The following is a 25275-nucleotide window of genomic DNA, read 5'->3' as shown; positions in this document are numbered from 1 at the left end:
CGTTCGCATGAGTGAGCAGATCGAAAGTACGCGACAGTAGGTAAGGAAAAGATAAGGGGTAGGAACAATAATGGAAGGAAAGAATAGCTGCCATGAAACGTAGACGCAAATGGCACGATCCATTCATTCTTGCTTCAATACGGCTACCTCGAAGACTGCTTAAGTTCACAGTATAAGACAAATGAAACACTACTCGCGTGTCAAGAGCCCGCTCTTACTTTTACTAGATGGATCGTGAGAAGTTGTTGCAGCAGCAAGGGCGACTAGAATATTTCCGCGTGCCACGTTTTCGACCAGATACTCCAGAAATTGTTTTTTTTTCTTTTTTGTCCTTGCAGAGGCACCAGGATATCAAGATCTGAGTAAAATTTTGGCGCACTCGAATGGTGCCGTAATAACTAGCGCTCCTCTTTGTTTGGCCCCCTTTGCACATCATTTTTGACGATCGGCATCAGAGAGTAAAACGGAATCGCTCCAGCCTTCCTTTTTTCATTTTATCTTTGTAAGCACAGAGGGTCACCGTGCTCACTTATCGCGAGGCGGAAGGTTACTCATGGTGCTTAACAACTGCTATACCGCCGACAGTGAAGGAAAAACACCGCGGAGTCACCTTGTGCTTTCCAGTCGACGCCAACTGTAAGCCGTACTTAGATCTCTCCGCACACTCGGAAAAAGAATCAAAACTGTCTCCCGCCAGCGCGACGAGCAGGCGCGCGCTGGCGTCGTTCTTCGCTCCTGTCTCCGTCAAGTATCAACCGACGCAGAGGCTGCCATGATAGATGGCCCGCGCTTGCGGAAGCCAGGTGCTGCTGTTGGCTGCGAGCGAGCGTGGCTGTTGTTCACCGCTGAGCGTACCTGCTCCGCCGTCGACCGTTTTGCGCCTCGCGAGGACACGCATGATGTATGCCACACGCGCCGATGACGCGTCTAGCCCCGCAGTCAAGCTGGAGACTATAGGCGGAGCTAGTGAAATTGCGACCAATTATTGTCCGGCTTACGCTGGATATGTTACACGGTCCGTTTTCTAGTCCCCACCTATCTAAAATACCAACATCGCCCTTCCACAGCGCCTGCTTACAACTTACGCCAACTGTTTGCAGTGCCGATTAAAGCTATCGCAAAACCACAGTGCACGGAACGAACCTCCACAAGTGCTGCACGACGGTCACTGCAGTTCACGACAGTGAGCAATGAGCATTGGTCGAGCACTGACGAAAACGGCAAAGATTAAGCGAAGCGAATTTGGCGGACCTATAGAAGAAAAAAGAAACGAGACCAACACATCAATTTGTTGTGAAGGCCTAGAACACAAAAGAGAAAATCTTTGGCTAGGCACCCGAATCCTTATTCACAAAAAGTTTACTGGGTAAGACATGTGCGTCATTACGCGGTGTCTTGTTTATGGTGATCGGATAGAGTATGAACGCTGGCCAATCACGAAACTTAATTCACGGACGAAGAGCGTTGGCCATCGTCACCCCGAGGTTCGTCCACAAAGCTTTTCGTTCGTATAAGACTCGTCTGTTGCCGACCACCGGCATTTTAGAGCATGCTCGCTATTACGACTAGGCCGTGTCTGTGCTTGCGAATTCTAAAATATACCACTTTGTGAATAAGCAGGCTGGTTTGTTAGTTGTGTAGTTTCCGAGATCATAGGAAACGGATGATCCGTTACCGCATCGCTAAACCTCCAACGCCAGTGAATTCTTGCCGATGCTGGCAGTGCGCCAGGCATCAGGCAGCAGGTTTAGAGTGTGGAGCAGGAGCCTACATACACGAACTTATGATCCAGAAAACACGTTAAAAAGTCGACTGGCCTGTGCGTTAGAATAATTGGGTTAAATTTCTTCCCCAGTCTTTAATGAACACTTCATGAGTGGCATTTACAAAGACCTACTCGTTCCGCATTGGAATGGGGGATACGCCCATGTGCGACTCTTGTGGAACCAGAGAAACAATTGAACACGTCTTATGTCTCTGTCCCCAGTTCGACGTCGAGCGTGAAGCTCTCCGGACAGCATTGAACTGACTGGACTCTCGACCATTTTCGGAAATGAAGATCATAAGGTCATGGCCGTATGCGTCGATGGCACAGAAAGCCACGAAAGCCTTGTTGCACTACCTCAAATCGACAGGTCTTGGCGACCGTCTGTAGACTTCGTGCGAAGTTTCAAATGTGCGCGAAACTGTGCTCTATTTCCTCTCTCTCCCTTTTCATCCCTATACCCCCTTCCCCCAGTGCAGGGTAGTAAACCGGACGTGCGTCTGGTTAACCTCCCTGCCTTTCCTCTTTTTTATTTCTCTCTCTCTCTCTCTCTCTCTCTCTCTAATGAGCAATGGAGCGAACTGTTTAGCTAGCTGCCATGTTCGCCTGAGGACATCTAATGACATTTCATTTTGATTTATTCTTTTAGCTTCCCACTGCATCTCGTGACGGACTTTAGAAAGATAATGACGTTTTCCATATGGAATCCATGACTACACTAAACTTTTCGAATTTTTCTTAATTGTTTCGAATTCTGAACCGAATGTTTCTCATATTTTTCACCCTTTCCCCTTCCGGAGTGGCGAGTTAACTCTGTTTAACCTCTCTGCCTTTCGTCTCTCATTCTCTTGCTCTAAACTGTTCGAAAATTGCTCTCACGAGAGCTCGTGCAGGCTCAGATCTGTGTGCATCATGCGGCCTTGTGAAACGATGCATATTAAGCCCCAGCAGTCAGATGTTTTGCCGACGAAGTATCTCATGTATGCATCAGTAGTCGACGGCTGTGGTAACGTAAGTGCAAGTAAAATGAAGCGAAATGATTTAAAGGCAACGGATACTGTGAGTCGGACACCTGTTCAACGCCTTTTATGTGTCTTTACCACGTTCACTAAGATATACGATTTAGTACCACAACAGCACTTCTTTTCTTCGGCTAAACGCGGTCGCAGAGGAGCTAATAAATGGCCGTCCATCGAGCTCTCTTACGGTTATGTGTCTCCGGCGACCAATGCGTACATCTTAACATCTTCGCCGTTACTGCTAACACGCACTTGCTGAGAAAGTTACGCATAGGAATCGCGAGGAAAGTAAACGTTCTGCGGTCTCCATGAGTATCACGTGTGAGCAACACGCAGGTTCCGAGAAGTTGCGAGATCTAGTGCTACGATCTAGTGTCACGCGGGAAAATGAATGAATAAAGCTTTATTGTACTGCCGAATATGATGACAAGTTGAGTTGGGCAACAGGCGACGACGTAGTTGTATCCGAAGACGATAGCTATCATCTAGACATCTAGACCCTTCGCCGGAACTACCACGATCCCACTACATCTTGACGAACCCCAAGAAAGCTTATAGCAGAGTCGCAGTATGCAGAAACCGTCCATGAGACAAAAAAAAAATGGACTGTGAACAGAGGAAACCAAGTTGTTTTCGACTGTCTCCTTGTTAAACAGCGCGAAAGCTGCGCAGTTTTAACGCCCGATTGCTACATTTGGGTTATAGAAGGGCAGCTTCCGGAATTATCCATTTCAATATGAACAGTATACAGGCATACAATTTCAGTATACAGGCGTTTTTGCATTCCGCTCGTGAAGCGATAAGGCTGCAGTGGCATGGAACCTGCAGCTGTGGTCTAAGCAACAAAACCTCATAGCCACCGGGTCATGGCGAAAGTTGCAAATAATTCTCAGTGTCTTAGCTTTAAGAACTTACAGCGTGAAGCGCACGCACAGCACAACCAGGTACCGCCTGGTTAACCTCCATACCTTAACCCCCCCCCCCCCCCCCACACACACACACACACACGCGCGCGCGCATACTTTTTTTTTTTTTTTTCAATTTTATGTCGTTCTCTCTTCGGGTGGACATATTATAATCGTGCGCTTTGAGCTCACACAAAACTTGACTGAGCACAAAATTTGCGTTGAGGCGACACCTCTCCCGTCGACTCAGTACAGTATACTCGTTGATAATGGTAGAGCTACTATCGTGCATGTGATCGGTAGTGTTATGCTATCAGAATCTTAAATAAAGCTTTTCGTTTCCTTCCTTCAGTGTCGTGTTCAACTTATTTCTCTTGCAAGTGCATTACATTCATTCCCTTGAGAATTCCATGAAACCTGTGCCATTGTCCTTGAAATTTTATTTGTTTATTTGGTTGAATACAAGGTTAAAAGCGACATTATGAAAATATACTCAACGCCGCCTGTGTCATAATGCAGGGCCCTCAGAAAGGAGAAACGCTGCCACCGTATATAGCCGAGAGCACTGAACGCAACCAAGTGTCTTGCAAAAAGTTGTCTTCTCATAGAAAATAATAATAATAATAATAATAATAATAATAATAATAATAATAATAATAATAATAATAATAATAATAATAATAATGTTTATTCACCAAAAAAATACAGAGCAACACAAACAGGCCGGTCTAAGCCTCAATTGGCTTGTAGGACCGTGCCATGAACATAATACAAACGGTAAATAAAAAGATGTTGATGAGACAGAAAGACAAAGAAAAAAAAAATGACCAGAAAAAAAAATAAGATAAACGTTTGGTTATTCTACGTGAAACAGAAGTTGAAGCCGTGAAAATTATGATGACAAAGCGTTGTGGAAGTTAGTTTCACCATGACTCCTTCAATAGTTCTTTCAGCATGCTTTTTGAAGTAGCGTTAAAAATTTCATTTGGTAACTTGTTAAAAATATCCGGCACATATGCACAGCGTCTGGCCGCACCATACTTTGTGGATGAACGAGTAACCATATAGCGGACGTGTTTACGAAGTTCCCTTGTGGAGGTATTTTTTTGTTTGAAAGCGGAAGTCCAAAAGTGTTTTATGACAACTGTTTCAACGAGCAAAGAATGAAAATTAGGCAGACCAAGTTCACGGAAGATGTTTTAATAATAATAATAATAATAATAATAATAATAATAATAATAATAATAATAATAATAATAATAATAACAATAATAAACGGAAATGTGGTTAACATGTTTACCTATTGCAGACAAGTGCCTCTCTACAAATAAAATAACCCAAAAACCTCTTATCGGACGCTCCACTTCTCAGACCACGGTGATACAGTACAGCACTGGACTTCATTCGCCCGACTTCATTCGCAAGTTTTGCAAATCCTGCTGGCCAAGAGCGTGAGAGAAATCAAGCAGTGAGAAAACGCCCTAAATTCAACTGTACGTTCGAATCGTGCGGGTTCCTTCCTACTTCAAATGACTATGCACGCAATGGGCGCAGATAGGATCACTGAGCAAACTACAGCCTTGCAACGCTTAGATCTCCCGTACGAAACTTTTTTTTTTTTTTTTCATGTTTGAATACGGCTTCGCAGGGAAACTTCATGCTTCAGCATGCGACTAACCGAACTTGTTGACATTTCCTTTTTTCCGCTAAGGGTGCTCGCCGTGATCGGTATGATTTAGCGATTCCAGGGTAAATCTTACTGATAGGTTGCTTTCGTGGTTGCTTTCACTGTGTCGTTGTCCTACGTTGTCTGGAAGCGGCTACGTGTCTAAGCTTCTACGCTTTCCAGCGACTCGAACACCTGGGGAAGTCATATCGCTGCAAGTCTCTCTCGATGACCTTCTTCCATGTCTATTGCGTTCGAGCATGTCTCTAACCTAACTCGGTTGACTAGCAGCGTCGCGAGTGCACGCTAAGGTACTATGAGGTGCACTAATTCGAAGATTCCTGTAAACAGCAGTAGAACGATGAACGCCGCTCGGGTAACACCTCGACGTACTAAAAAAGTGGAAGATCCTCAAGGCGCGATACAGAGACGTCTGCAGAATATATGCGCTACTTATAATAGTTAAGAGCTAGCGGCTCTCTATGAAGAGTCTCTACTATCCGCTGCTGCGCACGAATCGCGGTCAGCACCCGCCCCCAATTTACGGCCGACCGAATATTCAGAAAAACGGGGTATGATACGTCTTTTGGTCTATTTCACGTGGCAAGCGGGCTTCTTCGCTATACATAACCAATGCGCTCGCTCCGTGTTGGGAAAGACTAGGCGTACACGAAGGATGCACTCACGACTTCAACAGCAAGGTAACGAACGTCGTCCTGGATGGTGTTTACTGACCAGCGTCTTTCGATGTTTCCTATCAGGAAATTTCAACAACAACCACGCAAGTTCATTTCGTCGCGCGCTCAAGAATATATAAGTTCCCTGTGGGGAAACCGATCCCATTGTGAAGAAGTGTTCCGCATGGAACTCTAAACCTTGGAACGTCTATTTTGACGTGGTCAGTGGATCATATTTTTGTTCAACGTGCTTTTACCTGACCAGACGATTTTACGTAAGACACTTGACTACACCAATCTATGAGGGAATTTTTGAGGAAGTGCTAAAGAGGTGAAATCTCTAAAAGCGTTTTGCTCGGTACTAAGGACGTTTTCGGGCATTCTCACTTGCACAAGCCAATGAAACCAGCGCTGTCGCGTTCCCTGGTGCCGACAACCTTCACGTGACTAAAATTCATCCAAAAAACGACGTCAACCTGCGAATCATTGGACCGCATTTCTTCTACGCTTCATGCGCATTCACTAGAGAGCCTGTGTGAACCGTCTCACTACAAGTAAGATCACTAGTTTTGTCAACTTGCAACAGTTTGGCTTAGGTTGCAACTGGAGACTGTCTATTGCACTGTCGCTTTTAAAGCAGCAGTTGTGTCACAGTTCTGAAAAAAATGAACGCCGGCGTTATTTTTAAAGTTTATGAATTCAAGTCCTGCGTAAGGCATAGCAATGAACACCAGTGACACTTATTCTCTGAGCACTGACTTGAAAACATCGTTATCAAAATAATGTCATTCAAACTGCAAGTCACGCCTAATTAACTCTGCAAAGCATCTAGCTCGGTACGATACACGGCTCATGCAATGTACCGACTTGCCTTACTTTAGGGAAATTTTCGAGGTCGTACAGGAAGCGGACGTAAAAGCAAGCTGACGGACACTGACGCCCTATAGAATGGAAAGGTTCCACGATGCCGACAGGCTCGTGGAAGACGCGGCAATGCTCGCCATGTACACGGTCAGCCTTTCGATCTTGTATAACAGCGACTCGTGCGGACTCTCGCGCAGGCGAAACGAATCAAAACGCAACTGCAATCGTGACTATATATACTGGGACCCCGAGTATCAGCAGAAGCAGTAGCAGCATGCATAGCCCACATTCATGTCGGTTTCATGCTTCGAAAGGTCGTCGCGGCCTTCGAAACGGGGCTGCCAGGAGCAGCTGCGGCCCGAGGGCAGGTAAGCAGCCTCGCGCCCACCGCCGGCCCTCAGCCGCGGCTGCTGCCAGCACACGGGAACAACGCCACGGCAGAACACAGCCAGCCGCGCTCAGGTCTATAGCGCCTCCGAAGAACGCCGCAGGGAAGTACTCTGGACTCATAGAGCGCAAGCTTCGCTGCATTACCTCCCGCGACGAGCACCGCCACTTACAGGCTTTTGAGAGCCACGGTGTTGTGCGAGACGTTGCCGACTAAAGGGACACAAAAGCGGAGCGATAAGTCTGTCTATATACGTTGACTGTGCTTTGAAGCCTCCATCTGCGCTTCTTTGACGCAGAAATGTGGAGTATTAGAGGAAGACGAAACTATACCTCGGCACGCGTGTGGGCGGGCTAAGTTGGTTCGACATGTTGAAGTACACTCTGGTGGCCGTTGTCTTTCGCGCATCCTGCTGATTCAAGATACAAAACTTCCATTGAATTTCGGGTCCAGTGCGCGGCGCCCCTGACGTTAGCGTGACGTCAAGTAGTTAGCTGCATTTTAGCATACTCGGGTCCTCTTCGCGAAAAACAAATCAATAAATGTTATCAGATTGGGTGTTTGCTTACTTTCGAAAACAATGTCATTAACTAGACTCAAGCAGATGCTGTCAAAGTCTACGAGCTTAACCACTGGAGCTGTAAGCTGCGTGATGAAAGTGTTATCGCAAATTTCTTACGAAGCATGCCCGTCCGTCCGGACAAAGCAATATACAAGTTAAAAAGTATTAAAGCATAAACTATGTGCTGTCCTTCATCTACCATTGACGCGAGTACGCATCGCCCACTATTGTCGAGAAAAATCATCTTATTTAAAACAGAAAATATTAATTTAAATAAAAACGATGGCGATAATCTTGTGGGCTGCGGATGACAGAAGCAACCCACGAATCTAGTAAAACATGCCGCTAAACCAACCACCCAGCGCAGCTTTGCGATAAACTTCGTAACGAAGAGAGGTGTAAGCCGCCGGAGGAGAAACCAAAATAGACTGACATTCAGTAGGTGCGCCACGCGATGTCGACGCTGTGGAGTATAATCGCTATGCGATTTCTTCGTATAAGCAGGTCACGATATGGTCGAAACAAAAGATCCCTCTGTACAAAGTTTCTACATTAAGCATATATGAATGGTTGATAGCCGACATTGTGGGATAAAACTTGAGAACATGCCAGTCCAAAAGAAGATTCATGAATCGGTCCCAAGAACCGTTGGCTCATTTTCTACTTTCATAAAAGCGCGTTCTTTTCTCGCACTATATATATGAGCCAACTTTGCATCGCGTAGCACTGGTGTAATGAAAAAAGAAAGTCGTGGACGGTCACCGGATATTCTGAATGCGTTCTTGCTTTTCTTGGCGAAAGCAATCACAGGATTCGCCTGAATCTGGCCTTGTCGTTGATATATAGGGCTCTATAACGCTGTTTTTACATATCCTTTTGCTAACGCGTCTGTCGGAATACGTTTAACGGAATTTTATAACATGAATCATACACGCACAAGCATTCAAAATTTTCACCGCTTCCAAACATGAAGACTTAGCAACGATTCGTTTGAATTTTCGTGACTGCGTAACCAACTTGGGCGCTTTTTTGATGCCACCGACCAGAGGTAAGTGAACATTAACGCAGTTTTTCCTTGCTGCAACAAAGACGCGCGTTATAGGAACAATATAATTTTTTTTTGTCCATAAGTTTAATGCATTTTTTTTTTCAGAGAGCACGCGTCTTCGTGAGGAACACAAAATGCGTCCTGGAGTGGTAATAGCCAAGAAACGTTAATTCCTCTTTTCTAGTGTCAATCCTTCTGCGCAGCAGGGTTATTCTCTTGTATTTAGGTAAGACGCCAACTGATCCAAGTAAATTACATCAGACAACGAGGATTATTCTCTTTCATCCTGTTCAATCGTACATGTGCTGCCAGAATTCAAACCCACTTTCAAGATTCTCTGTACTGCGCGTTAACGGTCTCGTTTTAAAACGCCCACGTCTGCCAGAAGGCCCACAAATTTCGAACCAAATGCCGCGTCAACGATAAAGTAGTCCACGTAGTCAAGAAAAAATCAATGTTAACTATCAACGCATTCAAGCACAAGCCAGAACTTGAGAGCGAGAGCACGCCTGTGGCTCCCTTGTTCGCACGCGTACAAGTTTACCTGAAAGATACGTAACCTGATGGTTTCCCACTAATGGTTTCTGAATACTACGAAACATTCGATGACAACGAAGGTGTAACAAACATGCCGACCGGTGTCTCGTGAAGCGGGACGTCCACAAAGCGCGTACACAAGGAGCGGAGACAATGCATGTGCAACTAAGTAAGCGCACGTCAAACGTGGGTCGCCAACTGCCGGTCTGAAACGGCGAAAGAAGCACGGCACCCAAATCACGGTCAGTTACTCGCTAATTCCACCAGCATGCCGCGCTGACCAAACCCGTGTTGCAGTGCGCCTGTGCCACTGTAAGTGATGGAGAGAATAATGTAGTTGAAGGGCGGCGTGCAAGAAATGGCAGCGACGCCAATTGTGAACATCGCCTGAGCGCACTGGCGTTCGCTACATGTGCTGGAATATTTAAATGTAGGCGCTCTGATGAGCGCGCATGACCGTTTCTTACGGCTGCTCTGCTTATTCTGAACACTCTCGATTGCTATTTAGTAACATTTTTATACGAGTTTTCAACCTTTTGCTCTACGACATTAGCTGCAAGCAACGTGGGAGGTAAGTGTCCGTAAGTTAATTAGCGTGTTGAAAAGTACTTGTCATGGCCAGTGCTTTGGTACTTTCGATTGCGATGCTTTTTCTACTTCCACCTGCTAACGGTCTACCTTGCACAAACGTCTTATTTTACCTATCCAGCGATAGTGAAGCTGATGTTTTGAGGCAACAACAACAACACACACCCATACCCCATCATACGTATGTATTTCCCACTGAGTTTATTGTATACATTTCGAATGAACAGCTTGTGTGCACCTGCCTCTGTCCTACTGGTTTATATTTTCGCTAGCTTTATGAATACAACGTAATCATCAAACGTTACATTTGTTGTGTTTACTTTGGCTAAATAAATGTAGACTAAGTGAGTCCCTTGCACTGCAGTTTCTTCGTGGTAGGCACCGAGAAAGACCACAGTTAAAGTATGGCATTGAAAGTGACCGTTCGAAAACGCGAGAGCCACCTAGGCTATCCATGTCATGGTCGATTGAGGCGGAGTGTTAAGTGTTGTCGCTGCAGCAAGCGTTAGAACGAAAGTGGCATTGTGGGCCAACAATCGCGGTTTACGAAACCCAGCTTGGATCAACAGGTGTGCGGCCGCGTCTTGTTTCGGAAGCTGTCGCCGCAACAAGTAAAAAAAAAAAAAGAATAAATAAATACGGAGATATTACGTGCCAGAACCACGACTGGTTGTAAGGTGCGCCGCGGGGGGAAGGGGGGGGGGGGGGGCGACTCCAGAATCATTATGACTGCCTGGGGTTCTTGAACCCAATGCACGGTACACGAGCCTTTTTGCATTTCTCCCACATCCCAATGTGGCCGCCGCCGCCTTGATCGAACCCGCGACCTCGAGCTCAGCAGCGCATGTGCCTGCAAAGCCGGCATGCGGCACCACGGCGGGTGCTGCAACAAGTAGCAACTAATCGCAACAACGGGTTCAAATAGATGTAGTATATAGTTTAATTTCGAGAACATCGCACGCTCAGTCTATAGGCGCACTATTGCCTATGCATGCGCCATGGATCTTGCTGGCTATACATTTATTACCATGGCGGGCTCCACGCAAATTTCATTCGTTCCATGCCCTCTTTCTCATACCGTTTCCACTTTTCTCACTGGTTAGCCTGTTCTATTAATTTCCATAAGGCTGCTCTGTGATACTTGAAAGCAACTAAGAGCTTGGTGGGGGTTGCTTGCTTGTTTCATCACAACTTCTGTACTCGCGCATCATGTTTTAGTCCACGGTACACGCAGAGCGGCGGAATGCAAAACTATTGCTACTACTCGATTAAGGTGCACGTCATAAATCTCGGGTGGTCAGAATTAATCCGGATCCCTCTACTACAGCGTCCCTCACAGCTTACAACGCAACTATACGGCTTTAAGCCAAAGCTTCACTCAGTTATAGGAAACGCTCAGGCCACCGTAATGCAAATAAAAGTGCGGACGTCGCCAGAATTAACTTTTCAACCACGCATGAGAGGGACAGAGAGAAAAGTGCACAAACGGGTAGATTAAAGTATCAAATATGCAATGTTAACCCACGAACTTAAAAAAAAAAAAACGACGTCCCCCTTATACATGACTACTGAATTGTATAATAGCCCATGCCTCATCGAAGCGCTTAGCCATCCGCCACAGCTTGCGGCCGCAGACACAACGGATAAGCCGCCATGAACATGTCAGAGCAGTGACACCGTCTACGTTTCAGCGAGGGAGAGAACTCAAATACGGAACCCTGATTCCACTTGCATAGTCTCGCATCCACGCGAGGTCAGCGCGTGTGGTGTACAAGAGAAGGCGCGCACGCAGTCATCGTCCCGTATTTTCTGTGGGACCTATTATTGATGAATATTTCTTGTTAGAGTGGCCCCTGAACTTTCTAGAGAGCGTAAAATTTACTAGGTTAACTAAAGCGCTCAGCTTCAACACACACTAGCGCAAGTGACAGTGTTCAAACACCGGATATTTAGGAGGGATGTGGGGCTGTTCGGTTCTTAATTACAGAACAATTACAGACGTTGGGGGCGCGTAGTCAGCTAGATGTCCAAACCTGGCATCTCCGTTGATTTTATATGTATGCCTTGCGGTGCACTTTAAACTGCAACAGGCTGTTATTCAAGCGCGTTACAACAACCCACCCACCGCGGTAGCTTAGAGGTTATGGCGTTGGCTACTGAGCTCTAGATCACGGGTCGATCCCGATCGGGGCGGCCGCACTACAATGGGGGCGAAATGCAAAAAAATGCTCGTGTACTTAGATTACCTTAAAATGCCCCAGGCGGTGAAAATTAAACCTGGAGTCGCCCACTATATACGGCATGCCTTATAATGAAATCGTGGTTTTGGCCCGTAAATGATGTCAAAGGAAAAAGAGCTGTATCATGTAAAAGTGCAAGTCGTATTTACCGCCACGAGCAATGTCGCGAGCATGTCGAAAAGGTGGGCACTGTGGGAGATATCACGTAACATCGCATCTATATTTTTTTTTATCCTATAACTAGAATGAAGGAAACGCACGAATTCATTTCTTCTTGCTCCAGAACATTCCGGATTTTGCTTCAGCTCTTTCCGGGCGAAGTGAAAGCAGGAAAAAAAAAAAGAAAAGGGGGGGGGGGGGGGGGGCAAAGACAATCTTATCTTAATGTCTAAGCTGCCAAACTGTGCGTCTAATGAGTGCTGCGAAGCTTCTCATTCGGGCTTTAAGGCGAAGACTGAGTTCCAACCACAAGTTCGTTAACCTTCCGTCTGTGTTTCTTTTTTGTCCGCTTTCTTTCGCATTTCCTGTTCTTCGAGCTACAAGCCGGCAGTGCCTCACAAAGCGTTTCGAGTGCGAGTAAGGTCATATGCAAGTTCGGCATTGAAGACAATGCGAACAATGCACGCGCGACCTTATAAAGACTGATGGCACTGCCAGCAGCTGTGACGCATGTTCGCAGATTGTGTAGTGGAATGTGCGCCCAGTGAGTGCCATGCAATTCACGCAGCTCCAGAGAAACATCCGTGAGCACGAAGAGGGCGCGGTGTCAGCTGATAAACCATGCCCGTGAGTTTGTTCGACGCGACGAACTCGAAGCACGACAAGTACACTATTTATAAGTCTCAGGTTTTTAAGTGTTTCTTTTGTAGTAGCACGCACGGAGCCGACAAACGCGACCTAATTGCAGAAGGTGTAGTTCTCCAACCCGCTTCCAAACTACGCAGCTAAATTGCGAGACCTTTTCAAGCAACGCACTACGTGAAACGGAAGCGAGCATGCTTGCCAGGACAGTCAAAATGGTTTCGTCCACGTACAGGACGGAACAATGTGCGAGGGAACACCTTATTCGCCTGTGTGGCCGTCAGTTGTTTTTCGCGCTGAAATCGAGAGGGCACCACGTGTCAGATTCTCCAGTATAGCTGAACTATACACATAGTTTCAGCAGGAGAAATCTGAACAAATTCTGCAGGGACATTGCTCGAATATCAAATATAGGTGTTCCCTTTGATAATGGACCAACCTGTGCAACGCACGTAGAGGATTGCAGTTTGACTTTGTACAGTTTGCACACCACGGTCTATAGTATACGAATAAGGTTATTATACACGCATCGAGCCGATAAAGTCATTGGCTCACGGTTAGTGTGAGTTCTCTAAGCCACTACTACTACAATTTTATATGCTTTAAAAGCGCTAGTGCGCTTTTTAAAAGAAACAGGAGTTATTTTTCTGAAAAACTATAGAATGTGTAAACTGATGCGTACTTTTTTTATCTTCTTTTCTCATCTTTTCTGCCCCTACCCCATCCCCCTGGGCAGAGTAGCCAACCGGACACTTAACCTGGTTAACCGCTCTTCGTTTCACCTCTTGTTTTTCTCGTCCTATTATATGAGGAAGGTATGCAAGCTTTCATTTAAATGTCGATATTTGCCGCAGAGCAAGCTGTTAGAATGTTTTTTTGTTTAAAGTAATACACAGAGAAAGCGAGCCCGTCTCGTCGTTCTACCGATTTCAAAGACGGCCGGGGAAAAAAGCACAAGCTTGCAAAGCCTGACTGGCGTGATGCTCTGCAGTTTTTCTTTTGCGATGACTCCCCACATGTTTCACTATACGTTCAGCCTGCACAGGTAACAGCTGTTCCCGCTGCGCACATAAAGCCCACAAATAGCCGCGTTCTCTTCTCGCTAACAGATAGACATAAATGCAGTGCAGCAGTCCTGCCATAAACTCCGTCGTGCAACAACTAGCAGTATATTTAATGCTGCCTTCGCCGAAAGCACGCACTACGACTGACTCAGTTCAATCTGATGTGACAGATTGACGGGGGCCTTTCGCATCGTTCTTGGTAGAGCTGGACCGGGTTTTTCTTTTTTGGTAGGTTTCAACGATTACACGAGACAAGCTAAGTATATATGAGCAGCTGAGTACCCACAAAGTAAAAATGGCATCGCCATCTCTGCACGAGCAAATCTAGCCGTATGCCAAAAATAAATGTATTCCGCGTGACATATTGGATTGGTTGGTTTCACAGCGGTTCGGCAGCGTTACAAAGGTCGCGTAAGACAACTATTAAGCGTTATATACAAGCATAAGAAGGCACCAGTGGCGTTAATGAAGCCAGATTATCGCCTACGAGACCCGCTTATTTTCGTAATGCGACCTTAGTCTTTCACGACGTCGTAGCACTCCAAGGCGGTTTGAAAAGACCAGTTCAATATGCCATCACATATGCATCTGTCTCGTGAATAGCATGAATTGAACCAATGTCACGCCAAAGCAAGGAATGTAACAGACATGCACGGAAAGGAAAGGCTCTTATAGTATATCGACCTGCTCCACTGCTCTCTCTGACGGCCCCGAGAAAAGAATGGTAGTCCGCAGAGTTCAAAAGTACTATAACGTAAAATGTCGACCGCAGCTTCGAAATTTCAAGAAGGTGAGGGCTGAAGTGTTTCCGCACCAAATGATATCAGAAACATACTACCCATTTTCAATGCCGTCCCCATAAAATATTGGCAAGCCATACGCAGTCGCGACCGCTTCAGGACTATGTATAGGGGAGGTTGAACCCCGCTGCACTCCTAAGACGTAGTGATTAAGAAAGTTCGTTCTTACGCCTCTGACTTGCACGACATTAGTGCAACAGGAGGCCCACTCCAGGACCTTGCTACAGTTTTAGTAATTTGGGTAAGAAATGATGACACACTCCGACCATTGGTGCATTCCAAAGTGACAACATATTTGTGGCCCACGTTAAAGCATACTTTTCACATGATTATACAACGGGTTTATAAACGCAGTCAGCCCAAACTGAACATCTAGAAACTTAATAGAGGTGGCAAGCATGCACGTTTGGTGCTGCGAGATTGATGAGTCGTCCAAAGTGCACAGAAAATAAAGGAAAAGTGCTCCATTTGAAATGTCGACTTGGATGCATTTCTCGCAGCGTCAAAGCTTTTTCGTCACCGGATTCTGATAGTATCATCGACCCTGTGCAAACGTCAATTATGTTGGCAAATACACGTCGGCGCCCGGACAGATCTGCTCCTTTTGACAAAGGATCATGGCTGAGCATAACTTACACATATGCATTCCTTCCTCGAGAATAAATCATCACAACGTGCCGCTACAGACAATTAGAAAACTCCATCGCTGCAGTGTTTCTTCTTTCTGGCCTGGTGTACACTGAGGAGTGTCTTTAGAACGCGCCCTGTTTACTGCTAGCAGCGTTTTCCTGAGAATGATCAGCGGACGGTGAACTTGAAGAGTGCGAGCCTTTGAACACAGGACAATAACCTTCGCTGCGTCGGCGTATATATCGTAAATGGACAATCGCTCGCCGAATTAACTAGTTCCAACAGTAACCGTGTCGTGCAGAGTACGTATTATTGACAACATGTACAACGTATGCACCTAGACACGCATTTTTCCCGCGCGTCTGAAACACTTGAGAGCGGTGTGCTTTAAAGTTACGAAAAATATTCCAGCAACAAATGGTACAGCGTCGGGCCAATTGAACACACACGACATATCCCCGCGAAAAAGCAGAGCAGTATGAGCAACCCTGCAGGAGCAAGAAATAGACGCTCACCATTTCCACCCGTTTCTGATACACCTGTCACGTATATACATTTCCGAGCATGCTTGAGTCAATGTAGATCGAAATATGTGTGAACTGGACACTGCTACACGGTCTGTTCAAGCCCACCTGACTTCGATTCTATTAAAGTGAATGATGCTTCTTTTTCTAACTCTTAAACAGCCCAATGCAGATCGACTTCGATGAGGACCGGAACTACACCAGGCGACATTACTCCCGTCTTTAGGTGTCACGCTTTTAAGGATTCCGTGCAGCCAAGTGGACAAGTTCGGGCACAAATTGCACCAAATACAAGGCCTGAGACAGGGTTTGTGCAGGGTAGCAAGCTACGAATTCAATCCAATAAATAGCTCGTATAGACATCGAATATCTTGGATACCACCACATGTTCATTCGTGCCGAAAAAAAACTGATCGGCCTCCGCATTAGAAGTTTCTACTCAAACCAGCCCTGCCTGCTTCTGCTGACGAACAGGCAAGACAGCTCTGTGGAAACTCAACTTTGTAGTTGACAAGCCATATCTTAGCTCACGTGGCTTCAGTGAAATACAAAACGCTCCAGTATTTCCGAGGGATAGTAGCTGCTGGATTAAATGACTCAGAAACTGTCTAGGTTGTCTTGCTGTAGTGATATGACCACTGGACTGAAAACTCTAGCGCGAGGCGCTAGGGCTTAAGAAATACTCGCCATGCTCTGTTGTTATCCATCCGCAGGTACACGTAAGACTTCGATCGTCTAGTGATTGTTCTCACAGCGACATGTTTTAGCTAATAATAGAACGATAACATAACAGGACGGTATAGTATGTACAAACATGATTGCAATGCATCTAAAAGAGGACATTAATTTTGGGCCACGCGGTGCACGCGGTGCACACAACTAAGTTTGCTCAGCATGGCATACCTGTGCAGTGTCACATGCATACCAAGCAGAAGCATCAACGGGGAACAGCTACTCAATGGCCACAAATGCGAGATACGTTTCGCAAGTATATAAGGATTGCTGATGCTTTGGTGTCTCCGCTCATTCGGGTGCTCTTTCATGACTATGTGAACAAAGCCTAAGTATAGCCAGCCTGCTGGACAGTACGGCAATAGGGAAGTAAATGGCGTTACACAGCAAGTGGTGAGGTCACCCCCACTTGGGGCACGCCATTCGCTCCACAATGAAAAGAAAATGACTGCATCTGCCCGCTTTCGTTCTTTTTTTTTCTGTCAATAGATGCGCGTCGCAGAGTTGCTGAACTTGACTGAACACCAACTGTTTTCGACCGTTGCACAACATATCATGAAGCATGCATGAGTCACCGGAAAGAAATTCACAGTCAAGGAACCTAAAACAATTGAACAACGCTGTTCCATGTTGTGGTACACACCGCAAACAACAAATCCTGACATTGCGACCATTAACGTGCTCCATACAGAAGACGCCTTGCTGAATTCCAGGGAACTACTACTTGGTACGCAATCGTCATGTTAGTCATTCACTCCGGTAGTGTGGTTCGATAACTACCGAGCACCCAAACGATAAGCAAAGCAAAGAAACGACGAAATCACTATCGGGCAATGGAAACAGCGCGGCACGGCCACGAGCGAGGAACCGCGTGGTTTCCTGCAACGCTAGTTCGCGTACTCGCCGCGCGATGCCGCCACGAATCAAAGGAGCGCGCGTCTTGAGCGAAAGGCGCACGCGCTCCCGAAAGAGGGCGAGACGCGCTGATCAAAACACGGGCACCGAAAATGGGATCAACCAACTAGCCAGCAATGTGCAAACCACGTGGCACGGGGATATGTGACAGCCCGTAGGCGCGCGAGTCCGGCAGGCAGCGAATTCGGCCTGACAACCGCGAGCGCGCCCGTGTCTCGCACAAGACAGGGGCGCGCGCCTGGTGGCCGAAGGGGGTACGTACATTGGTGCTTCTTGGCGGCTGCAGCGGCCAGGCCGGCCACGACGGCGTCGACGAGCGACAACCGGCAGCTGGGCCGCGGCGGCGCCTTGCGCGGCCGGCGCCGCGTCGTCGTGACGGAGGCCGTCGCTGCCGTGACCGCGGGCGCGATCACGGCCACCGCTTCGGCGGACGCCGACCGGATGACCATCCCATCCAGCTTTCTCGACCGGTAATCCAAGCGCCAAGGAATCGACGGTCCCTCACTCGGCTAGCAGCACGACGCCACGTGAAGAGCGCAGGTACGCAGAGCGCATCAGTCCGACCGGCCGCTATTTCGGGAGCACACAACTCGGCACGAGAACGGCGCCCTGGCGCTACTGTCCGTTGCTCCGAAGTCACTGAAGGGAGAGTTGATCGTCAGCGCCGACAGCACGCAGGCGCCTCCTCGCCCCCAACTCTCCCTCACCCGCGCGCGGAGAGCGAGGGAGCGTGGCGGCAGCCAGCGAGGGAGAGGAGGTCCTTCCCTTCTCCGCCAACAACAATCGCCATATTGGAGTCCATCCAAAAAGCCTCTCTGCGTGACAGACACGCATTCATCAAATGATGATGTACAGTCGCGCGCTCCTCCTCGCCCCAAAGCTCCACAAAGAAAAGCGCTGGAGAGGAGGCCGCGGGAGGAGTGGCCTCCAGCGCTCGCAAATCAATCTCGTTTTGCGCCTCTTTTGTGCCTCACCGCCGCAGCGGCAAGCGCGGGCGCCCCTCGCCGCTGTCGTCTGGCCCGCATGGCCGCCGCGCTCGCGACGCCCTGAATGGCTGCGGCCGCCGCCGGCTGGCTCCTCCTCCCGTCGACGCGCCGCCGTCAGGTGCGTCGCCGCCGCGCACGTCGACGCTCCCTTCGCTCGGTGCACTGCTGCTGGAGAGGGGCTCGCTGGCCGAAACGTCCCCCCCCCCCCCCCTTCATCGCACTTTTCCAGAGAGGAAAAAAAAAGTCCCACGCAGACTCCGGAAGGTAAACACCCCATGCTTGCTGTGAGCAGACCACCACGCCTCTAGACATGGAAGTATACATTGTGTACTTCCATGTCTATGCTACCTCAAAAATAAAAGTGACGTGTTGCCCGACGTGCCGTCCGTTTACTCGTTTTGTTTATTCATTCTTCAGCAGGTCAGCTGCGAATGTTCAGTCCCATTCATTGATTCCAAGGCTTGATACCTATATTCTCTTTTTGTTTATTTGTTTCCTCAAAGTTCTCTCGCTGAAACACTATGTGAGGGAAGAGCGGCGTTTACGTTTTTACTCCGAGGCCAGGGCGCCTAACATATAGTGCTGAAATAAGTGCTTAAGAGATCATATCAAAAGCTCAAACGTGCTCCCACATGGCGTTGGTTGCTGGACCGAGTGAATGTAGCGTTTAAACTCAATTAGATGTGCTCGACACGCTGATCTTACTGATCGTGACGCTAACGTACCAAACGATTCTTCAATCGTTTGTGCACGCCCGTCTTACTCCTGTTAACTTTCTGTCCGGTGACATCTCTTTCCGGCTTTGACATCGACTCGGTGTCATTCATTTCACAGTAATTTAATGTGCTATTTATTACAAAAGTTGTCAGGCGAAAGTTCTCGCGACTGGACATAACGCCGCGTGACTGTGTTATGTCTGGTCTAGTCGCGAGTGCTTTGGCCTTGTAACTTTTTGCCATAAATAATAGGTAATATAGGCGTACAATTGCCGCTACTTGGAAGACTTTAGTCGTCACTTATGACACATAAAAGCAGACACAACCGGGAAAAGACAGGCGATTTAACTCGTTCAGAGGCGGCATAGTATATATATATATATATATATATATATATATATATATATATATATATACTGCTACCTGAGAAGAAACGGGTTGCGGTACAATATCGAGGAATATTTTGCGACAACAAGAAACTCGGGAAGGAGTAGGTGAGTGACGGGGCGAAGTATATAAAATGAGATTCTAAAAATGGTCAGCGCACAGAAATACGATACAGCTTTTTGAGAGAAGAATGAGATGGTTGTGGGACTCCCCCCCCCCCCCCCCTTCTCCCCCATTTGCAATAACAAGCAAGCAACGAAAATTTCTTTTTCGATGTATCTAACGGTATGCGGAACGAAATACTGAAGAAAGGGTGATCCCACCTCAACAAGCGGCAAATAAATAAAATAACAAAAGACAGCAATCATGGAGGCACATATATCACGTCGCGTTCAATCGCACATAGGCAGGTAAGTACAGTATAAGTTTAACCGGAGGATCAGGCATAATCGGAAACACTCGCTTCCTGCAGCTCCATTTCACAACAATGGATCACGGCGCGATGTGGTATCAAAATTCTTTTAAATCAACTAAAAATTACAAGCCTGCCAATGAACATGTGGAGAAAAAAAATTAAGGAAACATATAAATATAGAACACAATATCACACTAAACTGTGGATGAAAAAAGAAAGAAAATAGAACTGCAGTTCAGACTTGAAACGCATTCACGCTGACAGTATACTTAGAGGTTATCTGAGGTAACCAATAAATATATCCGTAGCACATAATGTTTCCATTGCAATGTCGGGGAGAGTATACGTACCAAAGATATAGTCCCTGAACAGAGTGTGCCTGCATTGCGCTCTAAACTTGAAGCACATGTTCTCGCCTCTGCTGGGCATAAAGCGGACGAATTAGCAGCATCCAGATGCGAGATGTCATCTCGTTCCCCATCAAGTGCAAGAAATAAGATTCTACGCGCTGAGTTTTACGTGTATACTAAGTAGTTGGTGAAGGTAACACATATATACAGTATAGTCGGAGTCGATGACACAGTAAAAACCACAGTGCCCATTGCAATGCATACAGAATCGATCTTTTCGCTCAATCATCCAATCATGATGTCGATTACTGTTCGTTATTTTTTTTTCAATATGTGCCTCCATGTATACGGCTGAACGGAGGAATAATTAACGCACATGTCGCCGTGTTCATGGGCGACATTTTTTTTTTCTAATTTGTCTGCATGGGCGCCCACTGAAATACAACATATACCTGCGCGGGATCCTTCAGTGTGCGCACGTTCCACGGCTGAAACAATAACGCCACTGTATACTACAGGTCTTGGCGGGAATGTTCCACAGAATTTCCAGTATGGCACATAGTTCTGCTGTATAGTGTATAACATCTACCGAGAAACATTCAATAGACGTTATAACTTGGCGCTGGAAGGACAATACCGTATTCGAAGTATATCCCTGCGTCATTCTTGTATACTGCGTAACACCTGCCATAGCTCAGTTATTGTCGCTCCTACATATCTTCCGATAACCTTGCTTTGATTCTCATCACGAGCTTCAATATTTATAATCGCTCTGCTTCACGAAGCTATACATTTTTTTTTCTTCACGTATACAATATAGTCACGCAGTCCACCACATTTTATTATACATTACAAAATGATTCACAATTGCCCTGCATCGTTTCGCTCATAACGAGTCAATGGTGTATACGCTTCATGGGTATACGTGCGAAGCAGACGCGAAACACTGCCAATGTGCGTGTTGCGTTGAGCAATATATATATACTATAATAGTAAAGGTGGTGATGCTCAAACCATTTAAGCAAGATTTATAGTATTTATAGTGACGCAACTCCGCTCCATTATGTTTCACTGTTTAATTGTCGCCACTCCGAGTAATATGCAGAACTAATATCTCTCTCCGCCACTCCCCTTTCCTGTAGTAACCCCCCCCCCCCCCCTTCACGCAGGCGCATGCAAAAACTTCTAAGACTAAACATGTTGTGACCATGTATGCACGGGCCACATGGCTGTCGTGAGCCCGAACTTCTCGTTTCTGATCAAACCCGTGCATATTCCATGCAATACACAAACACACGTATAGACCAACCTGTGGTAACTATAACGCTGTTTGTCTCGAATATTCCTTCCGCAAACACTATCTCTTCGTGGGCGTAGACAGGTCTACCGCTAACAGGCTGCGATTTAAAGCGGATAGCTAAATGAACACGAGCGAGGTCGCGGTGTTTCAAGCGATAACCATATATATAGGAGCCAGGTGCGACAATCCAATATATATATATATATATATATATATATATATATATATATATATGCAAAAGTCCTTGTGAAACGCCTGTTGAATTGTATCACTCGAGTGTAGCGTATTACGGGCGCATACACACATGCAAGTGTAGCATATCATTTCTATGTATACGGTATCCTCTCGCTTGTCGCTTGTAAGCTCCATTAACAAGCACATTTTTTTTTTTTAAACAGAGCTATGACTTTCCATCTCCTTTTCTTTTCTTTTTGTTTTAACTTCAATTGGCTACCCGTTATCAGTCACTTGTTTTCATACGTAGAACACATATTAAATACTTTCTGATGGCATGATGATATTCGATAAATTATATCAAGACTGAATACACCATCTCGTAATTTAGAAGTACGTCGCAATACGGGATGTTCAAATTAGCACAAGCAAGCTTCAGAGAACACAAGTCATCCTCCTGGTTAATGCACCATGCCCTGCGGAGAAGCCCGCTTAATAGATACTGGATATGGTTTTCGTCCACGTGCCTCTGCTAAATCAACAGAAGACACTTCAAATCACGACAGAAAGACATTGAGTTGTACAAATAGTCTATCACGCCTGGAATTAGGGTGCATGCATGCAAAGACTTGCATGAAGGCTCCCTGGAATATGAGACGTGTGCCACACGGCGGCCGCGCCGCAAAACACGCGGTACGAGATCTCAGTGTATGAACGAATTCGGGAAAAACGCGCGCCATGGGCGATTAGTGAGTGTGACGTTGTCAGCAGAATTTCGTAGCAAAGAGATATCTTAGGAGAGCTCTTGGCTTCCTCGTGTACAACTATACAAGTGGGACGCGCGATTACATGATTCTGCAAATAGCCGCGAACCAAAGGGGAAGCAGTTTGGGACACAAAAACTGCGAATGGACATGCTCACAATGGCGTCAGTGATTGCGTGATCGCTGGGATTCTCATAGAGACGGCCACATCTTTCCAGATGTGATTATAAAACACTACCTCATGCTTTTTCATACGAAAATAGGGCGTCCGGCCGAACCAAATTGATCTGCATGCGGCTGTAGGACTTTATTTATCGCTGCGGCAAAGTATTCGCCAACTGTGGCGTAAAACGTTCCCACTTACTTCAATGTAACACGACAGAGGGATCGCAGGAAGACGCGGACTAATTGATCAGCAGTGGGCGAACAAAGCAAGTCCGAAGCATACGGTTCGACAAGGAGCCTTGTCGTCGAGTCCTGTGACCGGAATGATGGCTCCATGGCTGCGGCGTCTCTTGTCGGCCCACTGTTGATCAATTCCTGGTAACACGAGTTACGAGCAGATATACGAGGGTAAGTCAAAAATTATCCACAATTTTGACGTAACTCTTCTTACATTGTTCGCACTGACCTGTTACCCCGTTCATTTTATTGTTATGCTGTTGTGGTCATGCTATGAAAGTATGATCCTAATTCCTCCATTTGTCTTCCTTTTGTCGTAGATAAACCATGGCCGCTTCATTAGAAGTTTGCACCAAAGACGAACAACGAGCAGTGATCCGGGTTTTGTGGTCGGAATGTGTATCAGGCGCCACAATCCATCAAAGACTTTCGGCACAATACGGGAGCATGTCTGGCAGCAACGGAGTGTCTACGAATGGATGGAAAAATTCAAAAATGGTCGCACAAATGTTACGCATGAGGAATGAACCGGACGACCATCTACGGCCACAAATGACCATGCTTACCTAAGTGATGCTAACCGTTTCTTGGGACGCTCAAGGCCTGCAGTACTGGAACATTATCAGGAGAGTGGCACAGCAATAAACAGTGCGTGTCACAGTGAGATTCCTACTGACAGGCTATAAAGCCTGCAATTCGAAGCAAACGCTGAGGACTATACTGTCAAAAGGTGGTGTGTTGATGCACGACAATACCCGACCACACACTGCTGCCCACACTGCTGAAACGCTCAGGAAGCTCAAGTTTGAAGCAATGGCTCATCCTCCGTATAGTCCTGATCTTTCCCCTTCTGACTACCACTTGTTTGGTCCACTCAAAGAGGCATTAAGGGGCCGTCGATTCCTCTCGGACCAACAAGTGAAGGACGCGATGCATGCGTGGCGCGCTGCTCAGTCAAAAACCTTCATTTTTGAGGGCATCAGCAAGTTTGTGCAAGGATGGACCAAGTGGGTTGAAAAGTAAGGGGGCTATATTGAAAAATGACGTTAACGTGAGTTTCCTATTTGTATTGCAATAAAATTTATAGCTACATTGCGGATAATTTTTTACTTATAAACCCTCGTATATATTTTTTTTCGATCTCATATCACTGTTTGTATATATATATATATATATATATATATGCGCCTCGTAAGGCATTGCGTCCGGCACGATAGACACCAAAAAAATATTGCACAGATCTGTCACCTGACCAAGTATGTTACTACTTGTACTGACTTCCTCTATGTCGTCCAGGGGCATTCCATTTCTGTGCACCTAAGGTTCGCGGCTTAGCATGCACTTTCCTCTACGCAAGAACAATTTTGGCTTACAAGACGATGAGCCTGTGTAAGCTGGAGACGGCGTTTATTATGAACTATGCGACGGACCGCGTGGCTTCGTAACTTGTCACCGAACCTTATCACGGACATAAGCTTTAAATGAAATAGCACCCCAATATACTGCGTTGTTCGAGAAATGTTCATTACACTGTCGTAAAAATTTAAGCAGAAAGCCGAGACCCTTCGGCAGCGCGAGACAATGGTTCTATAAAAATAATACACGCGTCGAGACTATAACGGTGACTTCGCTGTCGCTTGCATGTGCCCGACATGTGGCTCTATACTTCCATGAATGGAAGACGTTTGTAACCAGAAACTATTTCCATGTTTTCGGCTTTTTCCGTAGTCACACGAACGAGAAGCTAATGCCGCGCTATATATATAGCGTCAGACTTTCACCTTACGGAGGATTTCGAATCAGCCGCATCCATTAGGAAATAATAAAGCCTTCAGACTGAGCTGACCACATGCGTATAGGCCTTGAAACAGCAGTCGCCAACATTTCTATAGACTGAGACGCCCCCTTAAAAGGCCTTTTACCAGGCTACGTCGGAGAGAGAAAGGAGACGAAATGTAGGGCGGTAAACCACACGAGTGTCTGGTTTGCGACCCTACACTGAAGGTAAGATAAAAAGAAATCAAAAGAGGGAGAGAGTTGGCACTGCACTTAGGAG

At 46.4% G+C, this 25275-nt stretch overlaps 1 protein-coding gene across 2 annotated transcripts in view; it reads right to left on the bottom strand.

Annotated features, from left to right (window-relative positions):
- Positions 1-25275, bottom strand: part of LOC119431562 (protein tiptop) — a 404427-nt gene that overhangs the window by 6296 nt on the left and 372856 nt on the right. Inside the window, exon 1 of one of the 2 annotated variants that reach the window (XM_037699045.2) lies at positions 17988-18347. The exons of the other annotated variant lie outside the window; for it this stretch is intronic. Within the exon in view, the coding sequence (XP_037554973.1) occupies positions 17988-18174 (187 nt within the window). The 5' untranslated portion in view covers positions 18175-18347. Of the gene's footprint in view, positions 1-17987; positions 18348-25275 lie in introns of those variants that run through there. 2 annotated transcript variants of the gene reach the window in all.

Source organism: Dermacentor silvarum, chromosome 1, assembly GCF_013339745.2.
Source record: "Dermacentor silvarum isolate Dsil-2018 chromosome 1, BIME_Dsil_1.4, whole genome shotgun sequence".
Lineage (NCBI taxonomy): Eukaryota > Metazoa > Arthropoda > Arachnida > Ixodida > Ixodidae > Dermacentor > Dermacentor silvarum.
The sequence above is the reverse complement of the archived record's forward strand: the minus strand, read 5'-3'. Positions and strand labels throughout refer to the sequence as shown.